The sequence below is a fragment of the Orycteropus afer genome, unplaced genomic scaffold (assembly GCF_000298275.1).
Source record: "Orycteropus afer afer isolate SDZICR_OR568_19922 unplaced genomic scaffold, OryAfe1.0 scaffold00044, whole genome shotgun sequence".
Taxonomy (NCBI): Eukaryota; Metazoa; Chordata; class Mammalia; order Tubulidentata; family Orycteropodidae; genus Orycteropus; species Orycteropus afer.
In genome coordinates, this window is record NW_006921631.1 from 3,457,035 (window position 1) to 3,468,444 (window position 11,410).

Consider the following 11,410-nt stretch of genomic DNA (forward strand, 5'->3'; position numbering starts at 1 on the left):
CTTCAAGGCTCAGGGGTCCAGGATTATCTTCTGTGTCTGTGTTAATTGGTTTACCTTTTCTTTGTTGAAGAGGGTCTGTGCAGTCTTTCTGTCTAGTCTGCCATCTTACCGGAACTTCCCCCAAAATAAATAATAATATTTATAGGTAAAAATTGACATAAATCCAATCTCCAAAATGTAAGGAATAATCATATCCCCTTTTACTCACTTTTCAATCATCTCTGTCACTAGGTGTCCACATGACACTTTCTCTTTCTGATGCTACTCACCCAGGTCTAAGTCATATTTCGTAAGTTAAAGGACTCTGTCCTTCAGACTGCCAAATATACAGATGCTAGCTATAAGCTTGAGAGTTCACACTACATCTTTATTTTTGATCTCCTAGCCTCAAATTTGGAGCTTTTCCACTACTCCTTAAAGATGCTATCTGCAAGCTCAGAGGCCTTCCCTGTACTCTTGCTTTCACCTGCTGGATCCTGCAACTCCTTTGCATTTGTTAATTTGCTGGAATGACTCACAGAATTCACAGAAAGTACTGTTCTTATGATTACAGTTATGTTATAGCAAAAAGATACAGATCAGGAACAGCATAAAAAGATGCATAAGGCAAGGGCCAGGAATGTTTCCAATGTGGAGCTTCTGTGTGCCAAAAAGAGTGCTCTATTCTCCCACATTGATGTCTTTCACCAACAAGGAAGCTCTCAGAACTTCCTTGTCCAGAGCTTTTATTGATTTCATTACATAGTCATGACTGGTGCCTCATTGCATATACATGTTTGAGTCATACTTTGCTACGCTTATGAGGTCAGCTGATACAAGGCTACAAAGTGGTCCTTCTAGCTTGGCCAGCCCACTGTACAAATCCTCCATTGTAGGCCTTTAGGTAACAAAAGTCACCTCAATTACTCAGGAAGTGCCAAAGATTATCTCATAGGAACCAAGGACAAAGGGCAAAATGCTCTTTGTAAGGTAATTTGTTACCTTGTAGAATATTTTATCCCAGTAATATTTTATTGAGATAAATAATATTCTTATGAATGATGTGTAATTGCTGATACCTTTTAAGTTCTTTTCTCAGTTATTAAAAAAAAAAACAAACCTAAACTAAACCCACTGCTGTTGAGTTGATTCCAACTCATAGCAACCCTGTAGAACAGGGTAGAACTGCCCTGTAGTATTTCCAAGGCTGTAAATCTTCATGAAGCAGACTTCCTCATCTTTCTCCTGTGGAGCAGTTGGTGGGTTCCAACTGCTGACCTTTCAGTTAGCTGAACAATTAACCACTATGCAACCTGGCCTGTTCCCCCCACCACACACACCAATTATAAAATCTATTTCATTACAAGAAAGTTGTTTTTATTCACGTAGTACAAATTCACTAATTTTTCTTCTCACGGAAGTGCAATTCTGTTCTGACTTCACTGAATAATTTGGAATACTGAGAATCAGATACGAAATTGTGGTAGTTCAATTTGTGTGTCAACTTGGCTGGGCCTGATTGAGTGGCTGGGCAGCTGGATGTAGTTTTCCCCATGATGAGACTGGTGATCAACTCCATGGTGAAATCTACTGTGAGCAGCTGAGTAGCTGCCTTAGGGAGTGTGTTCTGCTTCCTGTATATACGCAGAAGCCTTGGGGAATGAATGCTTTCTAGCTTATGGCATGCTTAGATCCTACATGTAGTCGTGTTGTTGTTCAGCAGCTTGCCATGCTCTGCCGACCTTGGGACTTACAATGGACTTAAGTTAATGGCCTGCCGTGTGGTTTGGTAACATCAGCACTGTGTCATTTTATTTGTCAACCTTGGGCTTCTTACCCTCAGCAGCCAGTAGCTGCCTGAGTGAAGAGATGCCTCTAGCTTCAGTGGACCGGAAACAAGAGGCAGAGCTGAAGCCCAAGGTCGAGGGGCTTTCACCCAGCCTCTAGAGCCTGGCACTTTGAACTTGGAGTTAAAGCCTCCAAATTGTAAGAATAAACCCCTGTTTGTTAAGGCCATCCCTTTTGTGGTATATTCCTGTCAGAGCGGCACCGGGTAACCACAACACAAATCCTGAGTCTGAGTTGCTGTTTGATAATACTTCCTAATGGGCTTCTTATTTGTTGATACAGCTAATGTCCAGGACTCAAGTTCAGTGAAGAGGTAAAAATTTAAATGCTGCATACCACTAGATGTCTTTATTTTTACGAGTTTTATCTAATTCAATAAAGTAGGTCTCATAAAAGTAATCACAAGATCAATGTAATCTTAAAGTACAAAAATAGGGGACTGATCTGATTCTTACTTTCCAGTAAAACACTTTACCTTCCTTGTCTTAAGGCTCTTATTTATAAAATATATAGTAAAATATTTAAGGTCACAATAGTAAGTGCATTTAATTGTTCTAAATTTAAAGGTACATTGTTGTGTGTGTGTGTGTGTGTGTGTGTGTGTGAAATGATCCTCTTAACTAATATGCAAATAGTGATGTATGACTGACGTTATTGTACCCAGGTGTTGTTTTGTAACACTTTTCTAGTCTAGGTATTTTTTTTTTTTTTGCCTAACTTGCTTCAAGCTATGAACTTTTCTTATTTCCCTAAATTCATTGTGCAGTTCCCTTCCTTTTTTGCCTGTGGAATCAGATTGTGGGTTCAAATCCATAATCTATCAGTTGTGTGATAGTAGATAAGTTATTTACCTTCTTTCAGCCTTAGTCTACCCATCATAAAATGGAAATAATGCTAGTATTTACCTTAAGAGATTGTTGTGAAAATTAAATGAAATAAATCATGTAAGGCAGTCTCACATATTGAGAACCAAAACCAAACCATATTCACTGCCATTAAGTCTATTCTGATTCATAGCGACCCCCACTGGATTTCCAGGGCTGTAAATCTTTACAGAAGCAGACACTGCCTATCTTTCTTCCAAAGAGTGGCTGGTGGGTTTGAACCACTGACTGTTTGGTTAGCAGCCAAATGCCTTAACCACTGTACCACCAGAGGTCCTTCACATATTGAGAGTGCTCAGTAAATATTGGCTGCTATTATTGTTGTTGTTCTTATTGTTATTATATATTTACTCTGACATTTTTTGGGGTAGTGGATTCCATGTTTAGCATTTACACTTGTATCTGCTGTTTCAGGATTTTCCATCATAAAAAGGTGATGATTAGTGTATCATAGTGTTATTATGATTCATTTATTCACAATACATTATGTTGTGTATCTGTTATGTTGCCAGACAATGTGTTAGATACTAGGGATGTAATAATGAAAAGAAGAGCACAGTACCTGCATTCATGGAGCTTATGTTCTGGTGAAGATAGACATTAAATAAAATGATCCCACATGTAGCTACCTAAGAACTGTAGTCAAAGGGTTACAAAAAGGAAGACAAAAAGGTTTTTTTTGTTTGTTTGTTTGGATAACTTAATTAACAACTTAGGTGACCTCAAAACTCTTTAGTACATTTTTTTAAAAATTAACTTTATGTGTGTGTGTGTGTGTGAGAGAGAGAAAGAGAGAGAGAGAGATTTGGGTGGAAGTCTATAGAGTAAATTGGTTTTCCACTCAACAGTTCATACACATTTTGTTTTTTGTTAGTCCCTTTTTCAAGGAATACATTATGTTTTGGATGGAGTCCTCTGTACAACATTTTTTTCTTCTCATTCTGTGCTGTACATTTTGAATAGCCCTATATATCTGTATTTTTAACAATATATATTATTGTTACTGGAAGGGAGGGAAGGAAAGACACAGACACAGAAAGCAAGCCAGCCAGCCAGCCAGCCAGCCAAAATTCACTCCTTTACTTTTTGAAAAGTGTGTTTATGAGACAGAAAATCAGACTCAATTTAATTATCCATAAACATCAATTACATATGTGACCTTTGTGAAATAGCAAAGTGACTTTAGGGAGATACATTTAAGAATTCTTATGGGGTAGGGTTATATGTACCATATGAATTATGAAATCATTTTCCTCTGTTTTTTAACTTCTGGCATTTCGTAGAGGTATGATGACTGAGTTTGGATTAACACAAGTGTTTTTTTTTTTTTTTTCTGAAATAAAGTGTATATTTTCTTTTATGTAGTGTATCATAGGACTGGACAGTGTTTCCTTTTATTGTACATATGGTTGCTATGAATCAGAACTGACTCAAGGTGCCTGATAGCAGTTGTGTATCAAAAATCTTCCAATGTCTTTAAAATGCCTTGCATGGTTATATGATCTGGCCACATCTTTTGTTCTATAGTTTTACTCAGCTTCTGATACCTTGGCTCCTTTGCCATACTTCACATACTCTAACCATGTTTCTGATTCAAAATCTTGACATTTGTTTTCATCTCTCTCTATTTCCCATTCAAGGAGGATAAAGATTTGTTGAGTGTTCCAGACACTATGAGAGGTACTTTTCTTTGATCATGGTGGCTTTTTGAAATATAAAAATCTTAAATTAATCTTCTTTCATCCTTCTGTCCTATGTGCTTTGTTGTTGTATATTTTACTTCTATATATGTTATAAACCCTATAATACATTGATAATATTTTTGCTGTAAATAATCACTTATCTTTCAGAGCAACTAAATAAAAACAAAAAATATTTTTATAATTTCTCTCATGTTTATCATTATTTTGTACAAATCCACATTTTCATCTGGTATTTTCTTTCTGCCCGAAGAACTTCCTTTAACATTTCTTATGCTATAGATCTGCTTGTGATGAATTCTCTCAGCTCGTTTGTCTGAAAAAGTTTCTTTTTCCTTCATTAAAAAACAAATCAAACATATTTTCTCACGTGGGAATAGAATTCTAGGTAAACAATTTTATTTTATTTATTTTTGCCTTTTAGTATTTTAAAGATGGTGCTTTATCCTCTTCTGGTTTACATAATTTTTGACAAGGTGTCTGTTATCTTCCTTATCTTTATTCTTCACTTATGTAATAGGACTTTCTTTTTGTTTGGCTGTTTTTAAGGATTTTTGTTGTTGTTTTTACTGTTTATCACTAGTTTTTTAAGCTAATTAGATTTTGATGTTCCCTACTCTGCTGTACTTTATGTTTTTTCTCTTGGGGTTTTGTTGGATCTGTAGGTTTAATGGTTTCGTCAAATTTGGAAAATTATTAGCAATTACTTCTTCAGATATTTTTCTGTACATAACCCTCTCTTTTCTTGTTCTGAGACTCCAATTATACATGTATTGAACTGCTTAATATTGTCCCATAAGTCACTTTTCTTCATTCTTTTTCCTTTCTGTACTTAATGTTGGAGCATTTCTAATGCATACCTTCAAATTCATTGATCTGCAATGTCTTTTTCCATTTCTCCCCATCCAGAGTATTTTTCAGTTCACATGTTGCATTTTTCACCTCTGGAAGTTCCACTTGGATTTTTAAAATATTTTTTATTTTCTCCTCATGATGATCATGTTTTCTTCTGTAATTTGAACAATGGAGTTTATTTATAATAGATGCTTTACAACTGCATCTGTCATTGCTGGTTCTGGCTATAATTACTGAGTTTTCTTATGGGGATAGTGTTCGTATTTTCCTCCTTTGTATGTCTGGTAATTTTTTAGTTTTTGTTTTTGGATTCTGGATATTATGAAACTTACAGTGTTACATATTGGATGTTGTATTCCTTTGAAGAATGTTTGACTTTGTTCTGACATTGAGTTAAGTTACTTGGGATTAATTTGATTGTTTTGAGGCTTGCTTTTAAGCTGTATAGGATGGGTAAAAAGTATCCCTTAATCTAGTGCTAATTTAGACCAACTTATATGGGGCAGTCCTCTTCTGAGGACCCTACTTGATGCTCTGTGTATTATGAGCGCTTTCCACTCTAACTGGTAGAAGCACAAACTCTTCTCAGACTTGTATTTTCTCTGTGAATTGCTTTATCTACTGCTTTCTGGTGGTTCCTTCTCTAGCCTTAGATAGTTTCTTACATACACTCGTTCACTGCTGTTGAGTATATTCTGACTCATAGTGACTCCCACTGGGTTTCCAAGGATGTAAATCTTTGTAGAAGCAGACTGCACAGTCTTTCTTCCACGGAGTAGTTGGTGGGTTCAAACCACCAGCCTTCTGGTTAAAGGCCAGTTGCCCTAACCCCTACACCACCAGAGCTCCTTCTTACATATACACGTAACTAATGTTAGCCAAAGACTCAAGTGTACCTTTCTATAGATCTCTGTAGCTTTTTCTTTCTAGAGCTCCCCTCTTCTATTCTATACTGAAAATTCTACCTACATTAGCCTTTTGAAACTATAATCCCTGTTGCTTCAACTCAGTGAGACCATTGGGTTCTATTTGTGTTTTCTCTGCCTATCTTGTGGCCTGAAAACTATCTGCAGACAGTAACATAGGGCGGTCATAGGGCTTACCTCATTTGTTTCCCTTCCCTCAGGGATCACAGTCCTATGCTTCCAGCATATGAAAGCTATTGTTTCATAGATTTTGTCTAATTTCTAATTGTTTGAGGTCAGAGGATAAATCTGGCTCCTGTTATTCCTCATAGTTAGAACTCATTATATTTTTTAAAAGGTTATTCAGGAGAAACACTTTGAAATTACCTTTTTAGGAATGTTAATTTGACTGCAGTATGTTCAAGGGAAGAAGCTCTGGTGGTTTAGTGGTTAAAGCATTTGGCTGCTAACCGGAAGGTCAGAGATTCAAACCTACCAGTAGCTCCATGGGAGAAATTTGGGGGAATCTGCGTCTGTAAAGATTTACAGCCTTGGAAACTCTATGGGGCAGTTCTACTCTGTCCAAAAGAAAGGTCGCTATGAGTCAGAATTGACTCAGTGGTAGTGTGTTTTGTTTTGATTTGGTGTTCAAGGGGAGAGACATATTTGATAGGAAGATGTACTAGAAAATAATGAAAATTTCAGGTGCTGGTAGTGGTAGGAAAGGAGATGAGGGAACATATCTAAAAATATATAGGAGAATTAGACAGGGCTTGGAAACTGGTTGGTGTGTAGGACACAAGCGGAAAATAAGTCAAAGATGACTTTAGAATTTTAGATTAGCAGAATAATGGTCCAGTTAAAAGAAGGAAGGGTAAAAGATTATTAAATTCTTTTTGACACTTTTATGTTATAGGAGATGGTGACAGAAATGTATTCTGGCCCTTGTGTAGCAATGGAGATTCAACAAAGTAATTCCACGAAGACATTTAGAGAATTCTGTGGACCTGCTGATCCTGTAAGTTACTGTTTAAAGTATTAATCAAGTTTGGCTTTTCCATTCACTAAGGATTTTAACAGGTTTTGTAATTTGTTCTTTAAATAAAACAATATGAGAATTTGTTTACGTATCATGATAAAAATTAATATAATAGACAAAAAATTTATTCAAAATACCATTTTATGTAATTTATTTTTTATGTAATAGTCTGAGAAAAAGTAAATTTTGTATTAGTCTAATGACAGTATAGGATTGGTAGAAACATTTACTAGGGTACTTTATTTTATTGTTTCTCCTTGCTGAAATGTCTAGGTAAGTAAAATTTGCAAGCTCTGTGATAGAAATTATCCATGCTATTATCCTTTGATCGTTGAGGCCAAAAATAAAGCTCTCAATGTGAAGAATATTATTATGGGGGCCTCATACCAGATACATATATGATATGAGTGAGTCTTACGTGAAATTTTGCATTCTCTCATACTTTTCAGTTTACTTTGGTTTTTCTTTCTAAGGGCAGTTGATACAGGAGGAGTTGAAAAGCAGAAGTACCAGTAGAATACATATGAGAAGGCACCATGCAAATGTTATACTAACTAGAATTATGGGAAGTGCTATTGATTTTAAACACTAATTACAATTTAAATATACCGTTTCCTTTATTTCCCCATCAGTTATAGTTTATTGAAGATAGCAGCCAATTCAATTCAATTTCAGACAAAATTTTTTGAGTCTTCTTACATGTAAGATATTAAGTCACAGCACCTAGTAAGAACTCTTTTTGTATGACAGTGCTGTTAGATTAAGTCCAATAGAGAAAAACAGTAACATGCTGTCAGTGATCCAAGGGGATATACATTAAGATCTTTTAGAAAATGTTCAGAGCAGCATACAAATAAACATAAAAAATATTGTTGGGGCAGGTAAATAATATAAAAAATGCAATCACTGAAGGCTGTGTAGTAAAGCAACAATTAATATGACCTGGATATAGTTGGAAAAACTTTGTTAGAGGAAAAGAGTTGTAAACAGAGATTTCAAAGAGAAATCAGGACATAAAGAGAATAGGAACTTCTCTAAAGCATGTACAAAGACAACAGTGAAGGGATTTGCAAATTGACTATAGTGTATGGCAAGAATATTTGGCTGGCTTCTACGTACAATGAATACCTGGAAGCAGAAGAAAATGTTTTCTTAGAGAAAATAGGTAGAGAATGTTCATAGAGATGAGTAAGGATAGTGTCTTAGGCTGGGTTCTCTAGAAGAGCATAACCAGTGAAGTGTGTATATGTGTGTGTGTGTATGTATATAGGTGTATGTGTGTGTCTATATATAATATATATAGTAGTTATATATTTTATATATATGTTAAGATATTTATTTCAAGGAAATGGCTCACACAATTTTCACTTGCCAGTGAAGACTGGCAAGTACTAAATTCCTGGCTCAGGTATCAGGCTTAAGGTTTCTCCTGACTCATATGGTTGCAGGTACTGATGAATCCAAAATCTGCAAGTCAGGTGACAGGCTTCTGGCTCACATGCCAAGAACCAGAAGTCAGAAGATGACGAAATGGAGGCAGAAAAAAGATTGAGTTTTGTCAGAACATCCATATATTGGAATCAGGCCACACCCCCAAAGAAACTCCCCTTCCAACTGATTGGCTGCCCACATAAGATTGCAAAATGGAGATGATTACACAATGTCTGCCAAACCACTGAGAATCATGGTTTAGCCAAGGTGACATATAACATTAACCATCACAAATGGATAGCTTTGGAAATCAGGCTGAAAAAAAATGTGGATTTGAACCCTATAAAGTAGAAAGTAGAAATTCCTTATATGTAGCTTAATTTTTGCTTGATAGAACTAAATTGGAAAAGAATAAAGACAGGAGCCTCAAGAAATAGAGAGGATGGATTCAAAATGGAGTCTCACCAGTGACCAGCACACTTTTTTCCCCTCTGGCGTCTAAGGACTTTGAAAATTAGATACAGCACTTTGAATTAGGGATTGTGGTGCTCTGAACAGCTCACTGAATCAGAGTGCACCAAACACAGAAGAGCAGAATTAGAGGAAGGGCACAGGGAAATTATTTAGGAAAGAGCTACTCATAGAGGATGGACAGGCACCCGAGAGAGGCCACTGCAAACTTTCCTGGGACAGTCACTGTCTGCCAGGCAAGGGTGGCCACCTGAGATCCCCAAACCAAGAAGGAAGTCACCTTGTAGCAGCTTACCAGCGACCACTACAATATTCCAGCGGGCAGCAGCAGAGACCTGCCTCCAGCAGCTGACTTTGTCGGTAATTTGGGTCATCTGGGTGCTGGCAGGCATGGACACCTCCTCTGAGATTCAGAGGAGAAATCACTGTTGAGCTAGAAAGGCTAGCTCCCTCCCCTCCAGTGGATCACAGAACAGGCTTGGGTCAGACTGGGAGACACCGTGCTTTTCTTTGCCATGGATATCGGGACCACAGTTGACTAGCAAGTACTCCCCCAACTCCAACACACCTGAAATTGTGTGCATCTTTGGCGCCGCAGGTGGGCGGTATCACAGACAAACTTCAGAGCAGGCCATTATCAGTCTGGCGGGATTGCGTCAGCACCACGGGCAGATGGGGCACAGAAAGAACAAAGAAACCAGCTGAGTGCAGTCCCACGAATTTTGCCTTGGAGCTGTGCTTTGGCACTGTGGGGCGCCGGAAATGGGGTCTTTGAGTGTTCCTGAAATTGGCAGAAATTTGTGATGCTCTAACAATAGGAATCTTTCCTGAGGTTGAGCTGCAGTCTTGAAAATAAATACATCATCAATAATAGCCTGCTCAAAGCCCTAGAAACCAACCCTAGCAACACCAAGCTTTCCTTCTTCTGCTCCCACCTTCTCCGCCAATAATGTCACTCATTCAATAGAAGAAACCATATTCAGCCAATTACCATAAAACCTCCCACTTCGAACTCTAAACCCTCTTAACGTAAACTAGAAACACATATCCACACTACACACGGTGATTCCACCATCACAAAGAAAACAGCAGAGCGACCCAGCACACCTGAATCAATAGTAAAATAAAACAGACCAGCTTCACCTTTTCAAAATATTAAACCATAAAACCAAGACAAAACAAATCAACATGTAACCAGCAACTAGAGACAACCTAAAGAGACAGCACTCTACCAGATTCCAGGGGCTTAAGAAAAGTTTCTGCTTTCTAGTAACCCCAAGAACTCTCTGGAACTGCATGACTGAAAAGGTGTGACATTTCTCTTGTTACTCTTATACCCCCACCTGCTTGGTGAAAGCAGGTGCAGCCATCCCACATTCTCACCCACTTTCTGGGCCTGCAGGAACTACATCCCAGTCTGTGTGCTCAGACAGAGTCTCGATGCCCTGCCTTGTCCTCTGCTGATTTTGTTTCTTAATTTTTATTTTTTCTTCTTTGTCTCTTTCTTTTATCTAGTGTTTAGTTTGCTTGTATTTTTATGTGTTAAAACTACTACTATTATTAATACTTTTGTCCTTTATACTGTTCTTCCCCTCCCAGGCCCTAGTTTACACGTTTTTTTCCCCCCAGTCCCTGATTAATTTTTTTTTCTTTTTTCCCTTTTTCTTCTCATGGTTAACCCCATTCCTTGTTTATTTTTTGAAATTTTCTCATTTTTTTCTTCATTATTCTCTTCTCTACCTTTTTTCTCTCAGTGCCTTATCACCAGATATTGCAGGGTTTCTTGTTTTCTTCTTTTTTTTTTTTTTCTTCCTTTTTTCTTATTTGGGTTACTGTTCCTGTGTGATTACATGTTGTACTTTTTGTTCATGTGCTTTTAGCTTTTTGATGGTTATTTAATTGTAATTTTTGTCTAACTGAGTGGGAGACAGCAACTGTCCCCATAAGATACAAGTACACCCACACCTCCTGCAACTTCACTTACAGAGCAAGAGCCACCACCTCCTTCTCCACCAACGGGCCAATGATAAACCACCAAAAGATCTTGGATCACCATTGACTGCTCTTCACAAACAATTGACAGTAATCTTAATACAATACCACGAGGCACCGGAGACAACCGACTATCACAGTCCACATAAAGAAGAAAGATAAAGTGGTAGAAACAAGGGAACACAATACAGCCCCAGAACACATCCCTGATGAAGAAGCAGCATTGGAACTCTCTGATAAGGAATTCAAAAGAATTATCTTTAGGTATCTTCAAAGGATTGAGAGACAGACCAAAGAAAACACAGA

General features: G+C 37.4%; 1 protein-coding gene across 1 annotated transcript in view; it reads left to right on the forward strand.

The window, feature by feature from the left end:
- NME7 (NME/NM23 family member 7) overlaps window positions 1–11,410 on the forward strand; it is a 329,140-nt gene that overhangs the window by 170,721 nt on the left and 147,009 nt on the right. Inside the window, exon 9 of the mRNA XM_042780527.1 lies at window positions 7,088–7,189. Within this exon, the coding sequence (XP_042636461.1) occupies window positions 7,088–7,189 (102 nt within the window). The remainder of the gene's footprint in view (window positions 1–7,087; window positions 7,190–11,410) is intronic.